General features: G+C 50.2%; 12 protein-coding genes across 12 annotated transcripts; 7 read left to right on the top strand and 5 right to left on the bottom strand.

The window, feature by feature from the left end:
* Nucleotides 1-177: 177 nt before the first annotated feature.
* On the top strand, nt 178-1,322 carry wos2 (Hsp90 cochaperone SBA1). Its single transcript, XM_040808869.1, has 4 exons — nt 178-261; nt 437-762; nt 818-991; nt 1,045-1,322. The coding sequence occupies exons 1-4, from the start codon at nt 231-233 to the stop codon at nt 1,123-1,125; spliced, it is 612 nt and encodes a 203-aa protein (XP_040661654.1). The 5' UTR covers nt 178-230; the 3' UTR covers nt 1,126-1,322.
* A 789-nt stretch (nt 1,323-2,111) lies between these two features.
* ASPVEDRAFT_77664 (translation machinery-associated protein TMA46) lies at nt 2,112-3,331 on the top strand (the record flags this gene model as incomplete). Its single annotated transcript, XM_040816426.1, has 4 exons — nt 2,112-2,168; nt 2,228-2,245; nt 2,323-2,864; nt 2,917-3,331. 4 exons carry the CDS (start codon nt 2,112-2,114, stop codon nt 3,329-3,331), a joined length of 1,032 nt encoding a protein of 343 aa, XP_040661653.1.
* A 1,881-nt stretch (nt 3,332-5,212) lies between these two features.
* Nucleotides 5,213-7,066, top strand: ASPVEDRAFT_22921 (sugar porter family MFS transporter; the record flags this gene model as incomplete). The annotated part of the gene is made up of 6 exons (XM_040809509.1): nt 5,213-5,267; nt 5,288-5,356; nt 5,405-5,466; nt 5,510-5,637; nt 5,687-6,752; nt 6,818-7,066. 6 exons carry the CDS (start codon nt 5,213-5,215, stop codon nt 7,064-7,066), a joined length of 1,629 nt encoding a protein of 542 aa, XP_040661652.1.
* Nucleotides 7,067-7,402: 336 nt separating this feature from the next.
* On the bottom strand, nt 7,403-8,050 carry ASPVEDRAFT_119208 (uncharacterized protein; the record flags this gene model as incomplete). Its single annotated transcript, XM_040805674.1, has 1 exon — nt 7,403-8,050. One exon carries the CDS (start codon nt 8,048-8,050, stop codon nt 7,403-7,405), a length of 648 nt encoding a protein of 215 aa, XP_040661651.1.
* A 393-nt stretch (nt 8,051-8,443) lies between these two features.
* ASPVEDRAFT_156755 (cytochrome P450) lies at nt 8,444-10,385 on the bottom strand. The gene is made up of 3 exons (XM_040808535.1): nt 9,937-10,385; nt 8,841-9,891; nt 8,444-8,786 (listed from the first exon to the last, which is right to left on the bottom strand). Exons 1-3 carry the CDS (start codon nt 10,310-10,312, stop codon nt 8,606-8,608), a joined length of 1,608 nt encoding a protein of 535 aa, XP_040661650.1. The 5' UTR covers nt 10,313-10,385; the 3' UTR covers nt 8,444-8,605.
* Nucleotides 10,386-11,738: 1,353 nt separating this feature from the next.
* On the top strand, nt 11,739-12,919 carry ASPVEDRAFT_35193 (uncharacterized protein). The gene has a single exon (XM_040810944.1). The coding sequence runs from the start codon at nt 11,884-11,886 to the stop codon at nt 12,820-12,822; it is 939 nt and encodes a 312-aa protein (XP_040661649.1). The 5' UTR covers nt 11,739-11,883; the 3' UTR covers nt 12,823-12,919.
* Nucleotides 12,920-13,007: 88 nt separating this feature from the next.
* On the bottom strand, nt 13,008-13,486 carry ASPVEDRAFT_77659 (uncharacterized protein; the record flags this gene model as incomplete). The annotated part of the gene is made up of 2 exons (XM_040816424.1): nt 13,008-13,274; nt 13,325-13,486. 2 exons carry the CDS (start codon nt 13,484-13,486, stop codon nt 13,008-13,010), a joined length of 429 nt encoding a protein of 142 aa, XP_040661648.1.
* Nucleotides 13,487-14,425: 939 nt separating this feature from the next.
* On the top strand, nt 14,426-16,223 carry ASPVEDRAFT_35191 (putative C6 transcription factor). The gene is made up of 3 exons (XM_040810943.1): nt 14,426-15,190; nt 15,235-15,676; nt 15,728-16,223. The coding sequence occupies exons 1-3, from the start codon at nt 14,439-14,441 to the stop codon at nt 16,016-16,018; spliced, it is 1,485 nt and encodes a 494-aa protein (XP_040661647.1). The 5' UTR covers nt 14,426-14,438; the 3' UTR covers nt 16,019-16,223.
* ASPVEDRAFT_122024 (zinc-dependent alcohol dehydrogenase) lies at nt 16,139-17,389 on the bottom strand (the record flags this gene model as incomplete). The annotated part of the gene is made up of 4 exons (XM_040805947.1): nt 16,139-16,626; nt 16,680-16,758; nt 16,809-17,182; nt 17,242-17,389. 4 exons carry the CDS (start codon nt 17,387-17,389, stop codon nt 16,139-16,141), a joined length of 1,089 nt encoding a protein of 362 aa, XP_040661646.1.
* A 321-nt stretch (nt 17,390-17,710) lies between these two features.
* ASPVEDRAFT_35189 (uncharacterized protein) lies at nt 17,711-19,641 on the top strand. Its single transcript, XM_040810942.1, has 2 exons — nt 17,711-18,348; nt 18,399-19,641. Exons 1-2 carry the CDS (start codon nt 17,930-17,932, stop codon nt 19,483-19,485), a joined length of 1,506 nt encoding a protein of 501 aa, XP_040661645.1. The 5' UTR covers nt 17,711-17,929; the 3' UTR covers nt 19,486-19,641.
* A 496-nt stretch (nt 19,642-20,137) lies between these two features.
* Nucleotides 20,138-22,232, top strand: ASPVEDRAFT_207050 (sugar porter family MFS transporter). The gene is made up of 8 exons (XM_040809445.1): nt 20,138-20,276; nt 20,332-20,383; nt 20,430-20,685; nt 20,733-20,779; nt 20,823-21,024; nt 21,079-21,714; nt 21,760-21,890; nt 21,942-22,232. Exons 1-8 carry the CDS (start codon nt 20,205-20,207, stop codon nt 22,136-22,138), a joined length of 1,593 nt encoding a protein of 530 aa, XP_040661644.1. The 5' UTR covers nt 20,138-20,204; the 3' UTR covers nt 22,139-22,232.
* A 160-nt stretch (nt 22,233-22,392) lies between these two features.
* ASPVEDRAFT_121910 (uncharacterized protein) lies at nt 22,393-23,522 on the bottom strand (the record flags this gene model as incomplete). The annotated part of the gene is made up of 5 exons (XM_040805927.1): nt 22,393-22,493; nt 22,582-22,820; nt 22,867-22,975; nt 23,024-23,102; nt 23,151-23,522. 5 exons carry the CDS (start codon nt 23,520-23,522, stop codon nt 22,393-22,395), a joined length of 900 nt encoding a protein of 299 aa, XP_040661643.1.
* Between the last annotated feature and the right edge of the window lie 782 nt (nt 23,523-24,304).

Here is a 24,304-nt window from a genome sequence, read left to right as displayed (position 1 = left end):
GGAGATGCAAACAGCGCAAACGGGCTGAGCAGGTTCCAGTACTTTCTAAAGTTTCTAGCACCACTCGAGTGGTGATCATCAGCTCGAACAGAGGCTGGATTTCTGTGCTTGCTCCTCACTGCCGTAACAACAACCCCTTCCAAAATCCTTACCATTCACCCTCATCTAAATTTCAACCCCTTCTCTACTACTCTCTTCTGTCCCGAATCTCCATAACCTCTACCATCACCATGCCCGAGCTACCTCAACACACTCCCGAAGGTACGTTATTCTAACGGGTCCCTCATTATTTCCCCGCTTCCGTCTGGTTCGGCTGTGTGCATCCTAGCACCCAAACCAAAATAAATACCCCTGGCCATCGAGATTTGGTCTTTTCAATCCGCTTGCTATGTTGTTTTAACTGTGCGAATTGCTAATTCGCGTCTTAAATCTGCAGTCACATGGGCCCAGCGCTCCTCTGCGTCTGACCCCGAACGCAATTACCTCTACGTGAACATCAAGGCTGCTGATGTGCCCCGGCCTGATGCGAAGCTCGACATTACTGCCAAAAATGTCACATTCTCCGGCCCCTCTAGGAAGGGCGTAACATACACGGTCTCGCTTGACTTGTATGCTGAGATTGAACCCGAGAACAGCAAGGTGAACCACAGCGACCGCGACGTTGAGCTTGTCCTACGCAAGAAGGAACTGAAGGAGGAGTACTGGCCCCGTCTCCTCGAGACTTCCCAGAAGATGCACTTCCTGAAGACCAACTTCGACAAGGTACGATCTTTATCCCGATTTTTGATATAGAGAATGGAATGCTGACTACTGGTAGTGGGTGGATGAGGACGAGCAGGACGAGGCACCAGAAGACGACTATGCCAACAACTTCGGCGGGTTTGACCCCAATGACCAGGGTGGCCTTGGCAACATTGACTTCTCGAAACTTGGTGGTCTTCCCGGCGCCGGTGGCCCTGGCGGCGACTTCGGCGGCGAAGGAGATGAGGAGGTAGGTCTCAGCCGTTGATATTGCGTATTCCCCCCAGCTAATGTTGCGTTTAGGATGAGGAAGAGATGCCCGCACTCGAGGAGGCTGACGACAAGGCCGGTGAGAAGTCTTCCAAGATCCAGGAGGTCTCGTAAACATTGGTGCTTTTTGGAGAATCTGGAGTTGGGGACGGGCAAGGGTTGGGCTTGCAGGAGGTTCGCCCTCCCAGTATAACGGGCTTTCACGATCATCAGTACACTACTCAGTTGACACTCAGTATCCGGGCTGATTGCCGATGCTTAAATCTGCGTCCGGTCGATTTTAGTGGCTCAAGGCGAAATGCCTTCAAGCGCATGGACAATAAAAAAAATAACATTATTGCAAATTGTATCAAGACAATTAGTGCTATGATATCCATTTTTCCGGACTACTTGTTTCTGTAGAAGACATTATTAAAACCTTTATCTTGCGTGAATTAGACGATACGTGTTATTAATTGTGCGTAGTGATACTGCTGCCTCTTTCATAGCCTTGAGCCTTGGCATAAAACCATGCGATGACGTTTTCAGAAATATATATTGTTGCTGGCAAGTACGTTGCCTAGATATCTCCGAAATAGCGGGGTTTTGGAAGATTCTGAGGATTTTTCATCGCACAAAAGATATAACGTATCCAAGAATATAACAGAACAGTGCTCGTGTGCCTCGCATTAATTGAGGTTGTTCGGTAAAAGATTGGAGCCAAGTCATTGGCGGAGGGCGGATTATGTGAAGGAGTTTTGCCCGCCACACGCAGCGAGGCTTCGAAACCCACACCGAATGTGGAGGAGAACTTGCAACTTTCAACCAACTCTGTGTGCCTTCACCACTATCGTTGATTTCCTCATCCGGCCGAGGCTTCACGGCCCTCTTCTTGTTGTCTCTGATCGTATCATAGATCGGGCTGCCCTCCCTTTGGTCTTTTGTCCTGGGATTCGATAAAATAAATCTCTTTTCATCCCGCCTTTCCTCGCACACCACCAGACACCCGCGCCCCTCCACGACGCTAACCTCAACTCAACTAGACCGAGTTGAGAGCATCAGTTTATCAACGTTCTCGTTTCTATAAAGCATTTTAGAGGGGTTATATAAAAGTCGCCACCATGCCTCCTAAGAAGCCCGACCAGCCTAAGAAGAAGAAGGCCACCGTCGATGACAAGGTTTGTGGACAGTTAAAGAATTTTTGTTTGGAAGCGTTTGCTAACAACGATCTGCACAGACCTTTGGCATGAAAAACGTACGTCACGGCGCCCTATCCCTTCTCTGTCGCCACTCGAAGCCAGTAAATAACTAACGGATATTTACCTTGGACAGAAAAAAGGTGGAAGCGCCAAGAAGCAGATTGCACAACTACAAGCACAGGCATCCCACAGCAAGACCGCCGACGAGAAGCGGAAAGCAGCCGAGAAGGAGAAGCGGGAGGCTGAGAAGCGGGCGGCTGAGCAGGCGAAGAAGGATAACCTTGAGCTGTTCAAGCCCGTCCAGGTGCAAAAGGTTCCCTTTGGTGTGGATCCGAAGACCGTGCTTTGCATGTTCTACAAGCAGGGCCACTGTGAGAAGGGTCGCAAGTGCAAGTTCAGTCACGACCCGAATGTAGAGCGCAAGGCGGCCAAGAAGGATCTTTACACTGATTCTCGAGAGGCGGAAGAAGAGAAGAAGAAGGGCGATACCATGGACCAGTGGGATGAGGAGAAGCTTCGCAAGGTCGTCATGAGCAAGCACGGTAACCCCCGGACGACGACTGACAAGGTCTGCAAATACTTCGTCGAGGCAGTCGAGAACCAGAAGTACGGTTGGTTCTGGGTTTGTCCTAATGGAGGTGACAAGTGCATGTACAGACACAACTTACCGCCTGGGTATGTTCTTCTTTGACCGAAAAAGGCATGACTGGCACTAATAATATTCTAGATTCGTCCTCAAGACGAAGGAACAAAGGGCGGCAGAAAAGGCCATGATGGACAAGTCGCCACTCAACACCTTGACCCTGGAAGACTGGCTCGAAAGCGAACGACATAAGCTCACCGGAGATCTCACGCCCGTCACGCCAGAGTCCTTCGCCAAATGGAAGAAGGAACGCGTTGACAAGAAGGCCGCCGAGGAACAAGCCCGCAAGGCCAAGGACGATACCGGAAGATCACTATTCGAGAGCGGCAAGTGGCGGGGCGAAGACAGCGAGCCAGATTCGGACGAGGAAGACGATGGAACTTTCAACCTTGCCGCGTTACGGCGAGAGACCGAGAACCTCCAGGCAAGGAAGGAAGAGGAGCGTCTGGCCAAGCTGCATGGTCTCGACGTGGTGCCGACAGTGGAGGGCGAAGCGTGAGGGGCGCTCAAGATCTCCAAGTGACGAGGGCGTTTGGAAGATTGGGTTGTGGAAACCCTTCCCATACTGGTATCGGCCTGTGGCTGTTGTCCGGACTCATGGTGTGATCGTGCTGACTACAAGCCTGCGTTGACGGGTGGGAAGTTGTGAGCTATCGCAATCAGGCCGAGACTGTGTGGCTTGTAAGGTGAACGCTGGTTTATCCATGCCCTGTACAGCTGTGCGCTGCAGGACTGGTTAATTCCGGAGCCATGGAGAAGACTCCGTGCAGCAGCGGCACACAAGGTTGGAATAAATCGTTGTGTTGGAGGACAGTCTACCTGACATGATCTTATGCTAGATGTTTGTACGTAAAATGGTTGTTATCGCGCCGAGTTTTGAAGGGTGCATAAATTGCCGCTTCCAATCCAATTCCTCTTCACGTGCCGTTCTATACTCGTAGCCTGCGTAGCGAAGATGTAGAGCATACTGACGCAGGTTAACTTATCTTTCTGTTATGTTGACGGACTAGAGCTCAATATAGTACAAATTATATCCAGGCCACCCCGCCATCTAATGTTCACGATGGATAGCTTCACTTTGCAAACACAACAAAATTCGGACCCCCTGAATCACGGTGTGCAGGGGGAACAGGCTTTGCCTGTTTCGGAAGCTCGCTTACTGCCATTATATCTAATTTATGAGGTACATACTCATTTAAAGAGTAACAGGAATTATGTAGCGGGTTGAGAGCTGATCCGTAAATATTATGTTTACAGTACGTCCTTGATGCCTGAGGAATTAAACAACCGACGATAGGAGAATAACTCGAACACGAACGTCGCAGCAGAGGATACGCGAGCTCGGATGACGGGTTAGTGATCTAAGGTACGTTTGGGAGCTATTTTAGGAATGTAATTGATACAGAATATGCCGTCGGATGAAGCCGACCGAGATTCATAATATGACAATTATCAGTTGGATAGTGATTGTTATTGACACTCACAGTCACTCGACGGATATCACCTGATTCCCCCGCAGAAGATGAACCTGGAGAAGTCCCTTGATCAGGGCTCAGACGGTGTCATTTAGTGGCCGGCTGTGATTGGCAGGGGCGCCGCTGCCAATACGGACTTATTTTATTGGGGGCGAAGAGCGAAGGATTCCTGAATGCCCAGACTCATTTCGGTGATGGCGGGCGAGTGCGACAGTGACTGCCAAGGGCTCAGCTGGTGATGTTCCACCAATCGCCCAGCCCTAACTGCGCTTTGTCTGGCCACCAGCACCATGAGAGACTGTCGGGGTTAGTTGGATTAATGGCAGCGGGCTGACTGATTTCCGCCCTTGCAAGACGTGTATCATGTGTTGGCTGGGTGAACTCAGTGAGCTCACGGTCCCCGTCCCTGCGATTGTGATGTCGCCTGCAGTTCAGACTGCAATCACTGCGAAACTTACTGCCACCCTTGACTCATTTCAGTTCACACCTTGGATTCATTTGGCTTCCTCGTGGCTAAACTAAGCTTGTCACGCGTGTTTTGTTTCTCCCCAGACTCGGCGCGGGGAAGAGCACCAGCGCTTGATTGGAACCTTTACGAGAGTACCAAGACCGGGAGCCTTTGTGGCGTCCACTAATTTCCTTGTGAGTTTCCAACAGACCTTTCTTCGGGGGAGTTCAACCGAATGAGAGCGCGCCTCTGGATGTTACGTTGCACTGCTGTTTCTGAAGCATTAACGCTGCATGTCAGAATGAGGGGGATCCTGTCCGGTGGTTCGGTTGAACTTGCCGCGGGCTCTTAGGATATAAGACGCCCTTGGCCTCCTTTTCTGCTCCTCCTTGATCTTCTTCTTGCCGTTTTCCGTCTCAGTGTCTGTCTTGGTGTGCTGTCTGCACCGGCCGTCAAGATGCAGCTCGGAAAGTCCTACAATGTTTATTTCCTTTGCGCGTTCATGACCCTTGGTATGTTAGCACTCTTCTAGCTTTCAAATACAAGCTGACCGTACGGCTAGGTGGTGGTCTGTTCGGTTTCGATATCTCGTCTATGAGTGGTAAGCCAAAGTCCAAGTCTTGATCTAGTTTAGAGCTCACCATTGCAGGTGTTCTGGGCACCAAGGCCTACATCAATTACTTCCAGGTCGGAGATGGCAATTACAAACAGGTACGTCTTAGAATATGAAAGCAGAACGTGACTAACGGTTTAGGGTGGAATTACCTGTGCGATGCCGTTTGGCTCGCTCGTCGGTGCCTTGTGCTCCAGTTTCCTCGCCGACAAGTACTCGCGTGTCACAGCTATTCAGTTCTCCTCGACTTTGTGGATCATTGGCTCTGTGTAAGTCCCCTGACTTGTAACAACTTTGATGATGAATCTGACAATTTAGTTTTCAATGTGCCTCCAACGGAATCGCGCTGCTCGTCGTCGGCCGTGTCATCGCAGGCCTCTGTGTCGGCATCGCGTCCGCCATGGTCCCTGTCTACATCGCCGAAGTCAGTCCCAAGCAAATCCGAGGCCGCATGATCTCGCTGCAGCAGTGGGCCATCACCTGGGGTATCCTGATCCAGTACTTCATCCAGTACGGCGCCAGCAACGTCGACGGCGGCCCGGAGAATGAAACCCAGAGCACGGCGGCTTTCCGCATCCCCTGGGGTATCCAGATTGTCCCTGGTGCTATCTACTTCGTGGGGCTGTTTTTCTATCCCAAGTCACCGCGTTGGCTGGCGAGTAAGGACCGCTGGGATGAATGCATGCAGGTCCTTGCCCGTCTCCATGGGAATGGCGACATCAACCACCCCAAGGTTCTTGCTGAGTACAAGGAGATCCAAGACGCGTTGGCTCTGGAGCGAGAGCAGAACTCGACCAGCTACGAGGAGTTCATGAAGCCGCGCATCGCCAAGCGTGTCTTCCTGGGAATGAGTCTGCAGATGTGGTCCCAGCTCTGCGGGATGAACGTTATGATGTATTATATTGTCTACATCATGCAAGGCACCGGAGCTGGCTCGCCCCTCCTCACAGCCTCAATCCAATACATCCTCAACACGGCCCTCACCCTGCCCGCCATCCTCTGGCTCGACCGCTTCGGCCGTCGTCCTGCCATCCTCATCGGCTTCACCATGCAAGCCATCTTCCTCTACGTCGAAGGAGCCCTGCAAGCCGGATACGGCCGCACCACGCGCGAAGGCGACGCAAACTCCACCGCCATCTCCTGGACCGTCGCCGACCACCCAGCCGTCGGCCGCGCCATCATCGCCATGTCTTACCTCTTCGTCTGTTCGTTCGCGACGACCATCGGCCCGACCTCCTGGACGTACCCGGCTGAGATCTACCCAGCCAAGGTACGCGCCAAGGCCGTCTCTCTGGCGACAGCCTCGAACTGGACCTGGAACTGTCTCTTGGCGCTCTTCGTCCCGCCTCTTCTTTGGAGTATCAACTGGAAGATGTACATGATCGTATGTCCCCTCCCATCCACCCATCCCGCATCCATATTACACGAGAAAGAAACTAACAACACTAGTTCGCCGCCTTCAACACCGTCGCCGCAGTCCACATGTTCCTCACAGCCCCCGAGACAAAAGGCTTCACCCTCGAAGAAATGGACGAAGTCTTCGACAGCGGCGTGCCCGCCTGGCGCCGCGGAAAGGTGCGCTCGCGCCTCGACGACATCGAGCGCGAGATTGCAGAGGGGAATCTCAAGGTCACGGACCGGACGGGCCCTGTTACTGATGACAAGGTTGCGCCTGAGAAGGGTAATGAGCAGGTTTGATTGATATGCTTTGCTTTTTTAATTAATCTGGTGGATAATGAGTGGGTAGTGGTGCTGGGAGAGTTAGGGCTAGGTAGTGAGATTGCAGAGACTTCTCTATGAATGTAATTTGTTTGTATAATGCGAAACTTAGGAACGATTACTTGGATCGCACTTTCCCTATAAATATGAAACTTATTTAGGAAGGAACAGTTACTCCCATCGCACTTTCCGTTTAGGGCTATGCATAAATCTAGGAAGGCGCGCAGCTTTCACAGGAAGGAGCGACCAATTCCATTGATAGCCCGAGGCCATCCCATATCGTACCTAACTTGAAAGTTGATATAAACTATTTCACTATTCCACCCACTCAAACCCTAAAACCGGCACCTCAAACGGCTCCGCCGTACAAGACGCATTAAAGAACTCATCATGCACACAACTCAAACCAAAGTCCGTCTTCCCGGAATATGTAATCCTGCTCCCGTTCGCACAAGTCAGCGCATGGCCTGTTCCGAGTATATACTCTATCTGCCCGGTGGATGTTTCATAGTTCGAGGAGCCGTAGAAGGAGATTATCCGCCCCATGCCACGGTCTGCGTAGCCGCAGTTACTCTCCCCGTTCCCGATATCGTGCACGCGGTACCCGATGTACTCGTCGTGGCAGGTGGGGCCGTTGCTGAATTCGATGTCGAGGGTTTGAGGCGGTCCGTACCCCCATGGTGAGTAGTTTGGCATTCCTGTGTAGCAGACGTTTACCCAGCTTCCGCCGAGGGCAGAGCAGGTTGTTTCGTTTGGGGTTGTCCAGGCGTTTTGGTAGAGGCAGCCTTTTGTGGCGATATCGGTTGGGTTGTGGATGCAGTCGAGGCTGTGGGAGGCGTTGTGCCAGGTGAGGTTTGTGACGGTCCAGGTGGGGAGGGGGCAGCCTGGTGGGGGGTTTATAGAAGCTGCAGATGTTGAGAGGGAGAGGGAGAGGATCCCAGTTAAGAAGGTGAGGATGTTCATTTTGGATGACAGTTAAGTGGTTTACTCGAGGAAGGCAGACTATTTATATTCGCGAAGGGTAGTATGCGAGTAACGCTGCATGATGCAGTAAGCAGTTAGCCGCCAATGACTCTATATTGTATAAGACATGCTAGCCTGAACAGTTTAGGAGGGAGCATCTGAGACAACTGCAGATTTCGAGATAACTTGATCACAGTAGTGGCGCTCGATCTATCGTTTCCAGGCGGATTTGAGACTAACCGACGAACTGAGTCTAGAACGCAGACATGCACAGGACATGCATGGCTGAGACACGGGCAGCACATTACTGGGTCCAGCGCATAACGGGGGACTAAGTCGGAGTCAGCTTCGGCGAAGGCCACTATCGCGACTGGACGAGGGATATTCGTTTTACATGGCTATTGATTTTGTATTTCGTGAAGGTTGTATAAGACAATATTGAATGTAGACAATAACGGAGTTAAACACCAGTTAATAACTACCAATGCAACCAGTACAGCATTTGCAATTCGCAAACATCAAAATCAAACCAACTAATGACTTAAGAATACTATGCTATGCCTTAATAAACCGCACCAAGCAAAGATGCTCCTCCATCCGCGGAAACTGGTCATCGTAGAAAATCTCATACCGCGCCGTAACCCCCGGCGAAACCCCCTTGAACTCAGGCGCAATCTCAGTCTTGTAAATTCTATACACACTCGCAAGCAGGGTCGTCATCTCCGCCATGGCAAGACTGGCAATCGTGGTTAGCTATATGCATACTTGGTATGTGGTATAAATGGCTTACTGCATCCCGATACACATCCTGCCTCCACTCGAAAACGCCCAGAACCAGCGCTTCATTTCGGCCTGTTCCTCTGCAGACCCTGAGAGCCATCGTTCCGGGTTAAAGCGCATCGGGTCTTTGAAGACTTTCCCGTTGCGGTGGAGGGTGTATGGGCTCATGCTGACCAGTGTACCTGCGGGAATATGATACCCGTCGATGACCTGGTCTGTATCTGCGAATCGGGGTTCTGTTCCTGGGAGTGGGGCAAACAGACGCAGAGTCTCTTTGATTACTGCATCTAGGTAGGGGAGTTTATCAGCAGCTACAGCGCTGATGACGTTTTCATTGTCGGCTAGATCTTCAGGATTCAGGGCTAGGGATTGGACTTCCGCGCGCAGTTTCTCCTGGTAGACGTAGTTTTCCGGCTGCGAGAGGATGAACATCACCCACATGATTGTATCGCTGGTAGTGTCGATTCCGGCGAGGAGGTGGTCTGCGCATTCGCTGGCTACGTCGAGGTAATCCATTGCGCTGGCGGGGTCGCTTTTGGAATTTTCCTTATTTGCTGCGAGGAGTAAGCGCTCGGCGATGCATTCGCTTGCGTCGAGGCCGCTGGTGGTGGATTTGTTGATGACTTCTGCGGCTTTGAGTGCGTGGACTCGGATCCCGGTGTATGTTGATGGCTTGTTCATTGGGAGGAGATGGAGGGATGTGAGTAGGGACTCGACCAGACCGGTGCGGGAGTACAGCCAGCCTGTTAGCGAGGGGAAGTGGATGGTGAACCAGGAGAGCTTGCGGCGGTCGTGATCGAGGATGTCGTCGAGCAGGGCCCGGTCTGGGGCCGCGGTTAAGGCTGTGGTTGCGCCGTGCGGACTCTTCCCATAGAGGAACTTGGTGATTGAGTCGAGGGAGAAGTAGTGCAGGGCTGCGAATATTTCGAGTCTACCGGTGTCGTCTGCTTCTTTTTCGATCAGGTCCATGAACTGCGCTGCTTTTTCCTGAACCATTGAGGCGTTACGGGGTGAGAGGACGGTGGATTTGGAGTATGCGTGGTTGAGCAGCTTCTTGCGGTCTGTCTCTATTAGATTTATCTATAGTAATAGAGGGAGGGGCAAACCTCGGTGATCTCTTCCAGAGGAAACGCTAAACATGTTCTGCCTCCCGTATGCATCGAACATGCGATAGAAGGAGCTTCGCTGGAAGACAGTGCCCGCACCGTAGATAGCGCGCAATGCGGAAAGACTGTTGAATGCGACTTCATTTGGGCCAACCCGGACAGCATCGCCGTACTTCTCATGGAGAACCTGCATGAAGGTGGTCCTGGTACCGCGGTAGTCTTCGCACGCGAGACGCCATTTTGTCAGGGCAAAGAGTTTAGGGCCTGGAATAGGACGGAGCGGAGAACTGATGAGGGTTGTGTATATTTTGGTGATAATGTAGAGGGAGACAACAGCCCCGAGAGCCTTGATCACGGAGCTATCCATGACTACCATGTTGGGGTCTACAGTTGGACATCAGGAGCAAGGCAGGGCATTATATCTCCAAGTCGACTCCCCGCTGCACTCGGACGCCCCGCCCAACAGCCAAAACGGCAGTCGTCAGCGAGGGCACAGAGCTTAATAACTAACACGCTAAATGTTATTGGTTTACGGGGTTGGGAAGCCTTATCGGACCCTTACCTAACCGCTTCTCTCGCCATGCTCTCCTATCTCCGTACTTGGGAATTGTTCTTTTACTCCCCGCACTCCCCGCACTGTCTAGTAGTATCCAAAACGAAATAAATACACTAAAGTAGAGGCGGATTCTAAGTACATAGTTTAACAATTTAGTTCTAGTGAGTACAAATTCAGACGATAGAAAGAAGATTCTCATTCCCCAGACTTGCACACGAACCAGAGGCAGAACGCACAATGACAATTGGAAAATGGGTCGGAGTCTGATCCAGAGCAGGGAGGGTAGGCAGGATGCCTGCTGAGCAGAAAAGCCATCTAAGCGCGACAGCATCCTTGAATAGAAAGACTGAACTAATTCTTCACAAAATCGAAAGAATAAGACGTCTGGTAAAAGATACTCGCTTCGTAACAGGTACTTTTTTCCGGACAAAGAGTTCTAACGAAGCAGGCGGGATCTCATGGCTACCCTCGCTCCACAACAATACCAAAACATGTGAGTGAAAGTATAAAAGCAGCAATAAACTATGCATAATTATGGAAGTGGCCTGTTCCGAGGAGAAAGAAATAGAGAGTTCCCGAAATGAGTTCTTTATTGGTAAAAGCCCATGGCTCCTTCGCGCCTTCCACAACAGTGCCTTGTAGAGTCTTGCTTACCGAACTTTGATGTCTAACCTCTGGTTGGCAGCGCTACGAACTACAATAAACTTGGATCATATAATGTCAGTGCAGAGAATGGATGATAGTCCCGTGTATTATTAGGAAAAAGAATTATCTAGAAGACCTTTGGGTCGTGTGCTAGAATTAGCACTGTAGACCTCGCCTGAATAATATCAAGATCTCGATCCCTCTGCACATTGAGCTGCAGCCTTGGATAATTGCATAGCAAGCAAAGCTTGGTAATGCCAAAATCTCAGCCTGATGCTTGACACTAGGTTGCTCTTTATGGAGATACTGTAGTTTCGATGATTGAGCTAGAAACCAATTCTTCGCTCACTGGACTCGGAATACATTTATAAAAATAATAATAATGATATTATTATTCCACGCAATGGATTATAATATCCATATATCTCAACAAATATAGATCTTTCATGATTCAAAGTGACTCAGAAACACGAAGGAGCGAATGCCTATGTAAGATCCTCGGCGTCCGCGCACCCCGAGCGTATATCGCCAACCATCAAGTTACCGATGACGATGCCCAGACAGAGAACAATTATAAATTCATCCGAGATTATCAAGCAGGGTGAGAAACTCACCGGATGGAATTATATAAGAGCGCCCTGATGGCATAAGACTCAAGACTGGACATCATCCGCCGGGTATACTTCAAATAGCCCTAGACCGGAAGCCTTTGTACCGCACCCCTCGACTGAAAATACAAAAACAACATGACAATCGCAATCGCCGGATCCGGCGACCTAACCCGGTACATAGTCGAAGAAGTTCTCGCCAGCACATCCCACAAAGTGATCCTGCTCGTTCGCACCCCCAAGTCCCACTTCCAAACGTCCAACCCAAACCTCATCCAGGAACCCGTCGACTATAACTCCGTGGAGTCCCTCAAATCCGCCCTGGACAAACACGCCGCGACGACACTCATCTCCACGATCCTCACCTACGATACCAAGGCGTTCGTTTCTATCCACGAGAACCTGATCGCGGCCGCGCTGCAGAGCCGCGAGTGTACGCGGTTTATCCCGTCTGAGTATGGCGTGAATATCCCTGATTACCCCGACCAGCCGGGGTTTTACTGGGAGACTCGCGAGCCGATACGCCGGATCTTACGGGGCCAGAAGGAACTTGAGTGGACGCTTGTTTGCTGTGGGTGGATCGTTGATTATATCCTCCCAAGTGCAAATCGGTATATGAAAGATATAGGTGATTCCTTCCCTGTGAATCTTGCAGAGAAGAGAGCTGTTATCCCCGGGACTGGCAGGGAGTTGGTGGATTTTATCGCTGCGCGGGATTTGGCGAGGGGCCTTGTTGCGTTGGTTGAGATGAAGAAGGGGGAGTGGGAGGAGTATGCGTTTCTCTCGGGGGAGCAGATGAGCTGTAACCGGTTTGTTGAGGTTGTTAAAGACCACTATGGATTTGGGGATGGGTTTAAGGTGGAGTATCATTCATTGCGGGAGCTGGTTAATGAGGTTCGTGATGCGAGGGATGAGTTTGGGAGGATTGAGGCGGAGTATAAGATTGTTATTCCGAGTGGATCGGCGGCGTTGGATTGGGATGAGGTGAGGAGGCATCGGGAGAAGTATTTTGGGAAGTTGAAGTTTCGCGATGTGAGGGAAGTGCTAGGGGGTGTTGGGGAGGGTGTTATTGTTTGATATTCAATCCGTGATCTGTCTAGCTTCTACCAATCTACATGTCTCGCGAGTCAAGTTCAACAGCAGTAGACAACAATGACAAGATCTGATACAACGAAAGACCCAGATAAACCCCCAAATCATCCAATCCTCGCACATGATTCCAAATCAGAAGGGAACCGACAACGCAGACAGGTCAGGTCATCTTAAAGGTCAAATTCGCAAGAAATGCCGTGATCCCGCTTCCCACAGCCAGAGTCCGACCCGGACAGCGATCGCTTCTGACCGCGATACGACATCTCAGCTCCACTGAGGTTCGACGAGTCCGAGTTGCAGCCGTTACCGTTGACGACAGTGAATGAGTCGCGGAGCCCGGTGTCCCCAGTGCCGAAGGTGTACTTGTCGCTTGCGCAGTCCATGGTTAGTGGAGCGACTTGGCTCCAGCCATTGCCGCTTGGTTTGCAGATGCGGATCTGGCTATATTAGCAAGTCAAACAAGCAGATGAAGATGGGGGGGGAGTACCCAGGGTTCACCGTCGATCTCGGTGTCGCGGATGGAGGTGTAGTGGACGACGAACCTGCCAGTCGTAGGGGGAAACGCGTGCTGGTTGGAGTTGCAGTCGAAGAGGGCGTTCGCTCCGGTTGCGGTAGTGATAGCAATTGGCAGCAAGGTAGAGAGCTTCATCGTGGATAGATATATGTACTTGCTGTAGAAATTGAGAGAAGTGATGCTTTGAATTGGAGTGGGAGTGGATTGAGAATAAAAATTGCTGGTACCCCGGGACCTTTTATACCTGGCTTGCTCGATGCAAATGGCACTGGTGTTTTGGACGCTGTCTAGAACATATAGTCTTTCTCTGTATACGTTTTCCGAGTTTGGGGGTATCGAGCGCCGCCCTACTCAGTCCGGTCAAACACGGCGCCCAACATCAACCTCTCCACAAGAGTCTCCACCAGCATTGCCCGAAATACTGGGGATTTTGAAGATATCGAGCAGTGGTCGTCGCAGATCTGCAGGGCTACCGTACCGAAGCTAATGATGGTGGGGATGTAACCTGGCTGGAGAGTATAGGCTAGCTTGGTTGGAAGTACATGTATCATCTTCTGCAGATCATCTCTTTGCTAATAAGCACGATCGTTCCTTATTCGATGGGGGAAAAAATTTTAGGCGACCCCTGGACTGAGGAACCAGAGCCATAGCCCTATCAAATCACGCCATACCCAGTTTCTGCTGGCTCGAGATTTGTGAAAGACAGAAAACGATAGTTGGCCCTCAGCCTTGATATCGTCGGCGCTGGGTACAACTGGAACAGGCAATTAGTGGAGCCTCAGCTGCTATTAGGGCTATTGTTGTAGTACTTGGCTTGCCCCACCGAATAAAGACTGAATGGAAACCCGAATACCCATTTGGCATACCGTATGATTTATTGTTGGTACACGTATGTTTTGTTTGACTGGTAAAATGGAACCATCTGCCTCGTCCCATTCTGAGCCGATGTGAGTTCAAGGGAAATGCCAAGATCTCAGCCACGAGCTTGAACTGCCTTAGTAAACGTGGGGGTGGCTGGAATGCAGACATGTGGAGAGTCTAGAGTTGGAGTCTGGACTTGATAGACTTGACCACCTTCAACTTGGCTATGCCACCCAAACGAGCCTGCGACAACTGTATCTCGCGCAAAGTCAGGTGCAGCGGCGCCACGCCCTGCGAGACCTGTAGTGATGCCGCAAAACCGGTGACCTGTACGTATCTGCGGCCAGCAAGGAAACGAGGGCCTAAGGCGCGACGACTCAGACGGGGTCACCTTGCCGACTCCAAGGAACCCTCGCCGGGGCTGGGGGGATCTCCGGAGCGCATTTCAGATAAAAGTAATGGCCTGCCCGGGCAGATATCTAGATCCGTCCTCGCGCTGATCGTGCGCCACTACCGGCAGAGTTCATACAGTGTCTGGCCGGTTATTAATGCCCATGGCTTCTTACGCGAGATCAACGACATCGAGCCCGAGAACTCGGACCCCCAGGCTGCGATGTTTGATTGTCTCGTGACGAGTCTTTGTGCAGCAACAATGGCGCAGCTGCATCTTGCGCCGATCTGGGATGGCAAGGTGCTTGTGGATAGCTCGGTCATGGGACGGACCTGTCTGCGCCTAAGAGATGATTATAACTGCGACCGTGGGAATATTGGTATTTGCAGTGTTCTTACTTCGTTTTTTCTGCATGTTTATCATGCCAAGTTGAACCAGCGCACGGCTGCGATGCTGTATATTCAGGAGGCCATAGCTGGGGCTCGTGTTTTGGGATTGGATAGGATTTCACGGTTGCACAATGTACCGGAAAGCCATTTGATTGTCAACAAAGAGCTTATATTTCCCTTGTTGTGGGTTACAGAGAGGTAAGTTTGTCTCTTGTTACGGATCAGTAGCTTATATGCCGAAGGGGATATGCGCTGCATCTTAATGCTTCTCCGTTATATACCGAGCCATTATCGCTGCCCGAAATTACAGTTAGCTCTACTATTGATGCACAGGCGCACGGGCTACTCGATCTCGCCCGGCTGTTCGTTGCGTTCGACCATATATCCGTACACCGCCAGCCTCACGCCATTACCTCTGCCCCGTGCCTAACAGACACCGAGGCGAAACTATCTTCAGTCTGTCTAGCAGAAGATCAAATATCTGCTAGAACGGCGGACTGCCATATTACACGAGAGTGGATGAGGACTATTCTCTGGCAAAAGGCGCTCGCGCTGGGGTTTCTGTCTTCGAGCTCTTATACGGCGCTGATGAACTTTGGTTTCCCTGGACAGATTGGTCGGGATTTATTACGGTCGTTGCGGTGTTTTACTGCTGCAGATTTACTTCCCTTGGGACGGGATCAGGTTAGTATACTCTGCGCAATATTGAGATGGTGGGTGACTAACAGCTTCCAGTTATTGAAATGCTTTGAAATAGCAAGCACCCTGGCAGATACTATCCTTCTCACTTCATCCACGACATATTCTGGCTGCGAGTACGGTCCACAGGACTTTCTGCATGCGCTGTATCAGAAGTTGCTGCCGTCTCTTGAGCAGGATACGGTGTTGCAGCATAATCTGCGGAGTAAGATGGCTGAAGTCCTGATCACGGCGCCGGCGAGATTGTTGATACGGGAGCCGAATGGTATGGAAGAGGAAGAATCAAGGGAATACAGCGCGACAGCTGGGACAGAATTTACCGTATAATAGTTAGTGCGGATTGTATTGCGAATATCAAGCCTTATGAACGGGACATGCATATGCACTAATCGCAGATTATTATAATCTATGCAGAGAATTTGTTGAATGCAGATAACTCTAATCAGCTCAATCATTGGCAACTTGAAGAACCACTCGTCCAGAGATATCCCCCTTTTCCATATCCTCGTAGACCTTCGACAAATCCCTAAATGGCCTTACCTTGATAACCGGCTTGACAACCCCGCGCCGCACTAGCTCAACAGCGTCCATACACTCTTTCAGTGATCCAACAAGATTACCCGTGATTCTCAACCCTTTGATCACAATCGTGCAGATCGGCGTCTCCAGACCCGGGCGTCCAGGCGGAATGCCCACACAGCTCAAACACCCTCCCACCCGTAACATATCACACGCATTGGCAAAAGCCCTGGCACTACCGGCCGTGACAACAACAGCGTGCGCGCCTAGCCCAGTTATGCTTTGCACTTTCTTCACAGGATCCTCGGTTGCAAAGTCGATATACTCGCTCGCGCCAAGTCCGAGGACGAATTCTCGTCTACCGGACCCGGTATCCACCCCGATAACGAGGGCTCCTTGTGCTCGAGCGTATTGTACTAGACATATCATATCAGTGGCTGAACTATACTAAAGATCTTCGAATACATACCGGCCAAATGCCCAAGACCACCACCGGCCCCAACAACAACCAACCAGTTCCCAGGCTGGATCTGCGTATTCAACACGGCCTGGAAAGTCAGCCTCTCACCCTGTGAATTGAATGAACTATGAATAATACCTTGTAAGCAGTCAACCCCGCACAAAGCACCGGCCCCATAACAACCGGATCCACATCATCCGGCAAAACAGTCAAGTAGTCCGCATCCAGCGCAATATACTCCTGGAAACTGCCGTCCTCGTGGTGTAGATGGTTCGTGGAGCGCACGCAGTACTGCTCTGTACCCGCGAGACAGAACTCGCAGCGTCTGCAGATACGGCTTGCGAAGCGGATCCCTACCAGTCCGCCGACTTTAAGGCCTGTCGGGTGTGTAATGTCGGGACCCAGGGAGAGGATTCGGCCGATTCCTTCGTGGCCTCCGATGTGTGGCAGTTTGATTTTTGTTATGGGGTTGCCGTCGGGGCCGGCTGCTGTGCCGGATTTTGTGTGGAGGTCTGTTTTTTATTCATTTTATTACTATGAGTTTAATGTTTGGATGGTTATATGGACGGACCGCTTTGGCAGACACCTGTGTAAAGGACCTTTGCTAGGACTTCGTTGCGGCCTGGGGTTGGGACGGGGTAGTCGTCTTTGAATTCGACGGTGCCGCCGAGGTTGGAGACCAGGGCGACGGTTTGGGTTTGAGGAATGACTGAGCCCATGTTGTTGGAGTGAGAGTATGAGAGTATGAGACGAAGTTGGAACTGATTCGTAGCTACGAAGGGGTTATTTATGTCTATCTGGGAGCGTAGAATTGTATGCCATCACGATACGTGGGATGGTTAAGCCATCTGACTATTCACTGTTCCCTTCCAAAGTAAACCATAACAAGAGATACCATGCAAGGGGTGACTGGACTTCAGCATCAACGTCAAAGTGCTGGTGGTTTGGGACGCCACAGTGTATTTCTCCGAGCCAATTCTCCGAGGGCGTGGGGGCGTGGGGTCAACCCTGACAACTCCAACTCCAACGACATATCGCTACTTCGTATTACCCCATGAGGAGTGGCTACTATCACGCTAGACCATCACGCTAGACTGTAAGTATGTTTCTGCTACCACTTGGTAAAAAAGTAGGTGCCGAGGGTGCTACTTACGTGCGGGGTGATTCTATACGTGAGCCGATTCCTTTATAAATACCAGAACGGCCCTTGACAGGGGCAGGGGTTTGATTATCCATTGTATTCCAATACGACTGTTCCAATGTTTGACATCGATCTCAACTTCAGCCACTACAAATGGGCATTCGCCTACTGTGCGGTTTCCGCACTTGGGGCCCTGGTATTTGGCTACGACAACACGTACTACAGCGGCATCCTGGGCATGCAGGAATTCAAAAACGATTATGGAACGCGTGTCATTGACGGGAAAAAGGCTTTGGCTACCGACTTCACATCGCTGACAACGTCAAGTATCTACATCGGTGACATGCTCGGGGCTTTGAGTTCGGGAGTATTGAATGACCGATTTGGGCGGAAAGCTGTTCTTTTGATTGCGGCATTCTTCGTCCTGGTTGGGGGTATTGCTCAGGTGGTGGATACTCACTTTGAGGCTGTTATATCAGTTGGTCGGATATTGATTGGTATTGGAGTCGGCAATTTCACAGTGACTTCGCTTCTCTAGTTCGTTCAACCCATCTCGGCTGTTAAAACTGACAACTGACTATATTTAGTATTGGCGAGGTTGCCCCAGTTGAGGTTCGCAGCCCTGCCCTCTATCTGTTCCAGTTCCTGCAGTCTTGCTCCCAGCTTGTGGCCGCGGGCTTGACACAAGGCACGAATAGCATTAGCTCGTCGTTATCCTACAAACTACCCATGGGCGGCCTTGTTATACTTCCCATCGCGGCATTTATACTGGTTCCATTCATCCCTGAATCGCCAACCTGGTATGTCTCTCGCGGACGAAGAGACGAGGCCCAGAATGCCCTGTGCAAGATCCACAGAAGCAATCCTGCATACGAACCTTCAACCGATCTTGAACTTCTCGAAAAAGCCCGCGAGCATGAAGAAGAGCAGCTGGCGGCGTCGTCATGGAAGTCATTACTTCTAGACCCCATCGAGCGGAAGAAGCTGATATGGGCTGCCGGAGGCATGTACGCCCAGCAGATCTGCGGTATCATCTTTTTCTACAACTACGGCGTTGTTTTCGCCCAAGAACTTGGTGTCTCTCAGCCGTTCACGATAACGCTCATTACCATGATTCTGCAGATTATCGCCGTTGCCGTTTCAGTGCTCACGGCGAATAAGCTCAAGAGACGCTCGAACCTGCTCTACAGCACGGCGCTCATTCTCCTCGCATTCATCATCATCGGCGGTATTGGCACGCAGAAAGATCTCTCCACGGCGTCGAAATACGTGATTGTCGTCTTTTCATACGTCGTCATCTGCGCTTATAACTTCGGCCAGGGGCCTCTGACGTTTGCGATCACACGCGAGCTCTCGGTAGGCGTCAACCAGAATAAGATCATCTCGGTATCGATCTTCGCGCTCTATTTCTTTCTGTGGTTGATTTCCTTCACGGCGCCGTATTTGTATACCAGTGCCGGGCTGGGGCCTATGGTTGGGTTTGTTTACGCGGGGACGACTGTTACCTCGCTTGCGTGGGTCTGGTTCTGTGTTGGTGAGACGCAGGGGAGGACGAGGCTGGAGATTTCTTTGCTGGTTGAGCATGGTATTCCTGCTAGACGGTGGCGTACCCATGTTTTTGCACGGGGTACTACTGCTCAGGAGAAGGCAGATGTCTCCCATGTGGAGGGCTAATCTCGGGGGGAAAATTATGGCTTATCCATGTACTATTGAATGGTGTATTCAGTTTATCTTTTGGAGTGTCTCCATGCAGTTCTGCTTTGGATCCCGGATGGTTTTGCTATACTCAGCCTTAAAATGGGAACAAATGGCGGGATGATTATAGGGTTGGTTAACATGAGTTAACATAATTTTAAATATGTATGTGTATATGTATTCCATCAATCTGCAGGCTCCTTTCCACTCTTGAAAGACTTGAAGCAGTCTTTCCAATAAAGGAGACGCCGATCATCCTCATGCACAACCCCCACGCTCAAATAAGCATTGATCCTCGGGATTTCCCCAGACTGTCCACTCCCCCCGCAAAGAGGTGCCCATCCCCACACGGAGAGTCACCGATGTTCGGAACAAGGTTGGTAGTGGAATCCTTGAAACAAGGCTTTGCTGGATGCGGTAGTTTTGGCGAAGATTCCAGCCAGTCGTTGTCGGTTAAGCAATCTGTTCTGCGAATCTTTCCGTATGTAGAATAAGATGCGGCCATCCTCGGCAGAAAGGCCGAGTGCAGGCTAAATTGTCTTTGTTTAGCAGGAGTTGGGGTTGTGATGGTATAAAGGCCTGTTGGTACCCCCACGCGTCGGCGGTGTTTCTCTTCTCTACGGCCGATGGGAAGCGATTGTTTACTCTTGTTCTCTCTATTTAACTTCTAATATCCATACAATTAGTTGCTATTGACCATGACAGTTGCACGGGAGAAGAAAAAGCCCTTCTTTGGGTTGACGGGGGGATGGCTTACGTTTTGGGTCACGGTATGACAAACCCTTGTCTGTGTAATTGATGAGACTGACGATTATTTCCCACCAGGTTGCGTGCGCGACTGACATGACCCTATTCGGCTACGATCAAGGTGTTTTCAGTAAGTTCCCTCCAACTGATCATCCAGAAGAGAATTGACATGGCAGGCGGCGTCGTTATAACGCAGGACTTCCTCGAGCTCCACGATCTTGTCGGGCCTACGAAAACCAAGACGCTGTCTACCGTTACCGCCATCTACGATGTGGGCTGCTTCCTAGGCGCGATCCTGGCTTTCACGGTTGGTGAGCGCTTGGGTCGGAGGAAGGCTCTGTTGGTGGGATCGACTATTATGGCTGTTGGCGCGATTCTGCAGACGACGTCGTTTAGTCTGGCGCAGATGTTTGTCGGTCGTATCGTATCTGGGTTGGTACTCTCCTCTGGATATAGGCTCGGCATTAATGGGGGTTTAGTATAGGAAATGGAGTAAACACCGCAACGGCTCCTATATGGCAAACAGGTATGATTCTCAATATAGATTCATACAACACTAACGGTTATAGAAACGTCTCAGTTAAAATGGCGCGGCAAACTGGTCATGCTCGAGATGATGATGAACATCGCCGGGTATGCTTTCGTTAATTGGATTAACTACGGTCTCTCCTTTGCTGGCGGTGCAGTCGCCTGGCGATTCCCATTAGCGCTGCAGCTGATGTTCATTGCAATCCTATGGAGCACGACGCCGTGGCTCCCTGAATCTCCTCGGTAATACTACCCATTATTTGCCCTTGTCTTATACGACCATATCTAATAGTGTAGATGGCTCCTCGCGCACGGAAGAGAAGAAGAAGCAATAGAAGTCCTCAGCTGTCTAGAGGCAAAAGAGCCAACCGACCCGTTCGTCATAACGCAAAGGAACGAAATCGAATTCGCAATCCAGTACGAGCGCGAGAATGCAGTGCCATGGCGCGACTTGCTGAAAAGCCGCCCGAATGACACGAACAGTCTTCGTCGACTCCTCCTAGGCGCAGGCAGCCAGTTCATGCAGCAGTTCGGGGGCATCAATATCATGTCTTACTACCTGCCAACTGTGTTAACAAAGTCGGTGGGGTTAGGCGAGGAGACGGCAAGACTATTGACAGCGTGCAATGCCATTTCTTATTTCGTATTCTCAGGAATGGCAGCCCTGCTTGTTGAACGGATGGGCCGACGGGGATTGATGCTTCTGTCGACCTTTGGCCAGTTTATCTGTTTCCTGGTTATTACTATTCTATTGCGGTATGCGGATGTCTCTAGTAACGGGCAGGCATTTGGATCTGCGTCCGTGGCTTTTATATTCCTCTTCCATGCGAGCTTTGGGATTGGCATGCTCGGTGTTCCGTGGCTTTATCCGACTGAGATTAATTCCCTGCCGATGAGGACGAAGGGTGCGGCCGTGGCGACTGCTACTGACTGGTATGGATGAACCTATTACTTACTATTGTTTCTGACGGGTTGCAGGATCACGAACTTTGTTATCGTGGAGATCACTCCAATCGGCATACAGAATATTGGATGGAAGTTTTGGATTGTTTGGACCGTAACAAATCTGGCTTTCTTGCCCGTGTTGTACTTTGTCTATCCAGAGACAGGTGAGCTATGAAACTATACTTGTATTGGGTGGCATGCTGATCATATCACAGCAAATCGAAGCCTTGAAGATATCGATGCTTATTATCGTGATGATCCGTCGCTTATTGTCATCGGTGACCCGGACGCCATCTGCAAGAGACGGCCACAGAAGTATATCGATCGTGAAGATGCGGAGATGGAGCGGACTGCGGCTGGCAAGGGTATTACCGGAGCGTCTGAGCATGTTGAGGTTACTGGATTTGCTTAACGGTAATTGAGGATCAATTGATCAGACAGCGCCTGATTGCAATATACCGATGAAGCTATGAATGTCGTGAATAAATAGATGGGACTCTACAGGATCGAACGGTCACCGGTGTGCTTACATGTTTATACATCAGATGATAGAGCGTCAAAGGTTATATAGGTCCGAGTATTAGACTTATAGTTGGAATTTAGTCCACGCTGATATAGTAAAGTTACTTACTATATTCCCACTCAGGTATCTGCACCATAGAAGATTCACTCTCCGTTCGAGAAGACCAACGCTCTCACCTCACCGCTGACCCTAGGAGACGGGGTCTCGGAGCAATTCAATGGTGTAAATGATGTATGAGGAGTGTCTACAAGTCACCCAGTTAGTATTTCGTATGACCTACAATTTCAAAGCCCAAAGAGCCAATGGAGGGGAAGTAATAGACATCTACTTACATTTGACACTACCTTCCCTCGTATCAAACCCTTTGAAAAGAAGCACATCCTCTGCGTCTTGTCCGCTCATATAGTACCACTGACAAGTACCATTCGGCTCGTACTGCGGATAGAGCATGGTGCCATTATAATCACCGCGTATCATATCAGTTTCGATCAAGGTCGATGTGTCCAGGGTTCGTCTATCACAGACGGCAATCGGGTGGTCCTCAATCGGGCCGCTTATGGGTCGCCAGAAACTGGGCTTGTTAGGGTTAAATTCTAGTATCCGGGCAGTATACTCACTTGATTAGTTGGACTCGTCCGGAAAGAAGGTGGTGGGATTCTGCAGGGAGATGGTTTCGAATGCGCTCCATCATTGGAGTTCCGATCTCGTCTCGAGTTAGGAGTGTATCTGGATATTGTCAATGTACGTCTGTCGGGTGATGAAATTTCGAAATACCGATATGGACCTGCCGAGCAAAGCCCTGCAGATTTGGATTTCTCCTTCGTCTGTCCTTCGCACTCTTTCTCTTTCTGATCTAAAAGTGAAACTTAGCACCTAAACAGTGTCTATAGTTGGTACCTACCTTCCAATCAAAAATCATAACCTCATCAGCCCCCTCAACATGACGTCTCAAGATACCTTCGCACTCCGGCAAAAAGATATTTTCAATCTTTTCAGGGTCCGAGTAGTCGTATGCATTTGCAAGAGCAGGCCGCGGACATTTCAAGTAGACAAAGCCGTTTGCGTCAAGATTAAACGGAGTAAATCCCCGAACATCTTTTATAGTTTCCGCATGTCCAGCCTCGCAGAATACCAAGTTGGTTGTCTTTTCTCGCGGTTTTGCTTTGTTAGATTTTCTCCGTCCAACGAACTGGCCAATGCGATATGGCCGTGTGTGGGTGTAGCTGGGCTGCCATTGAAGATATGTCAACTTTGCCTGAACATCTGTAGCCATATCATGTCTTGTGAGCCGGGCATGAACATGAATGAAAACACAGAGTGAAGGCAGCAACAGCAATGTAGGGAAGTATAAGTAAATAAATCTTATGTCTTATAAGCTACGGGTAAGAGCCTCTAGCACAGTGGATACACTTACTGGAGTGGGTCGCGACGACTCATAGCTGTGCGTTTGGGGCCATAAACGCTGCCACAGCCTCAACCAGCCCCAAAGTGAGTCATTTGTGTGTCATTGAGATTTGGATTAAGACCCACAGAGTTCAGGTGGTAAGTGCACATTCCTTGATATTAATAAGGTATCGCTTAGTCGGTTTGATTTAGCCCTAAGAGTATAGAGCACGGGCCTCTATGATGACAGCGACAGATATCTATTCTTTGGTTACTTTTATCCTTTTGTGGATGACTAATTTATGGCATTTTCCAAGGTATTTTAGAGTACTACGTTTGCTCAAGACTCCCTTACATCCTCTTCCTAATATAGATATCCGCGGTACTGACTATATTGCACTTGGCCCGACGGGTCGTTGCTGCGCTACAGTATTCTCTCAATTGTTACAAGCTGTTAAGAAAGTCGTCCATTGTAGTATAAATTTGGTGTAGTGTAAGCAGTATCTATGGCAGGCCTGGTGCCGCCAGCTTTGCACGGCGCTTGGGCCAAAAGCGTTGTTGGTGCGTGCTACTAAAAACTAAATTTATATTGGGTACTGGACAAGAAGGGTCATCGCACAACCAACCAACCCATCTCAGGTCCAACTGGGTGCAAAACAATAGGACCAGAAT

Source organism: Aspergillus versicolor (assembly GCF_001890125.1).
Source record: "Aspergillus versicolor CBS 583.65 unplaced genomic scaffold ASPVEscaffold_1, whole genome shotgun sequence".
Classification (NCBI taxonomy): Eukaryota; Fungi; Ascomycota; class Eurotiomycetes; order Eurotiales; family Aspergillaceae; genus Aspergillus; species Aspergillus versicolor.
The sequence above is the reverse complement of the archived record's forward strand: the minus strand, read 5'-3'. Positions and strand labels throughout refer to the sequence as shown.

Coding starts and splice junctions, on each gene's coding strand:
- ASPVEDRAFT_156755 (XM_040808535.1), bottom strand. CDS start 10,312: ATGGTAGTCATGGATAGCTCCGTGATCAAGGCTCTCGGGGCTGTTGTC. Junction 9,892..9,936: donor CTCTGGAAGAGATCACCGAG/GTTTGCCCCTCC, acceptor TAATAGAGACAG/ACCGCAAGAAGCTGCTCAAC. Junction 8,787..8,840: donor AGGATGTGTATCGGGATGCA/GTAAGCCATTTA, acceptor CACGATTGCCAG/TCTTGCCATGGCGGAGATGA.
- ASPVEDRAFT_207050 (XM_040809445.1), top strand. CDS start 20,205: ATGACAGTTGCACGGGAGAAGAAAAAGCCCTTCTTTGGGTTGACGGGG. Junction 20,277..20,331: donor GGCTTACGTTTTGGGTCACG/GTATGACAAACC, acceptor ATTTCCCACCAG/GTTGCGTGCGCGACTGACAT. Junction 20,686..20,732: donor GTCGGTCGTATCGTATCTGG/GTTGGTACTCTC, acceptor ATGGGGGTTTAG/TATAGGAAATGGAGTAAACA.
- ASPVEDRAFT_35193 (XM_040810944.1), top strand. CDS start 11,884: ATGACAATCGCAATCGCCGGATCCGGCGACCTAACCCGGTACATAGTC.
- wos2 (XM_040808869.1), top strand. CDS start 231: ATGCCCGAGCTACCTCAACACACTCCCGAAG. Junction 262..436: donor ACCTCAACACACTCCCGAAG/GTACGTTATTCT, acceptor TTAAATCTGCAG/TCACATGGGCCCAGCGCTCC. Junction 763..817: donor TGAAGACCAACTTCGACAAG/GTACGATCTTTA, acceptor GACTACTGGTAG/TGGGTGGATGAGGACGAGCA.
- ASPVEDRAFT_35189 (XM_040810942.1), top strand. CDS start 17,930: ATGTTTGACATCGATCTCAACTTCAGCCACTACAAATGGGCATTCGCC. Junction 18,349..18,398: donor ACAGTGACTTCGCTTCTCTA/GTTCGTTCAACC, acceptor GACTATATTTAG/TATTGGCGAGGTTGCCCCAG.
- ASPVEDRAFT_35191 (XM_040810943.1), top strand. CDS start 14,439: ATGCCACCCAAACGAGCCTGCGACAACTGTATCTCGCGCAAAGTCAGG. Junction 15,191..15,234: donor TTGTTGTGGGTTACAGAGAG/GTAAGTTTGTCT, acceptor TATATGCCGAAG/GGGATATGCGCTGCATCTTA. Junction 15,677..15,727: donor TTCCCTTGGGACGGGATCAG/GTTAGTATACTC, acceptor AACAGCTTCCAG/TTATTGAAATGCTTTGAAAT.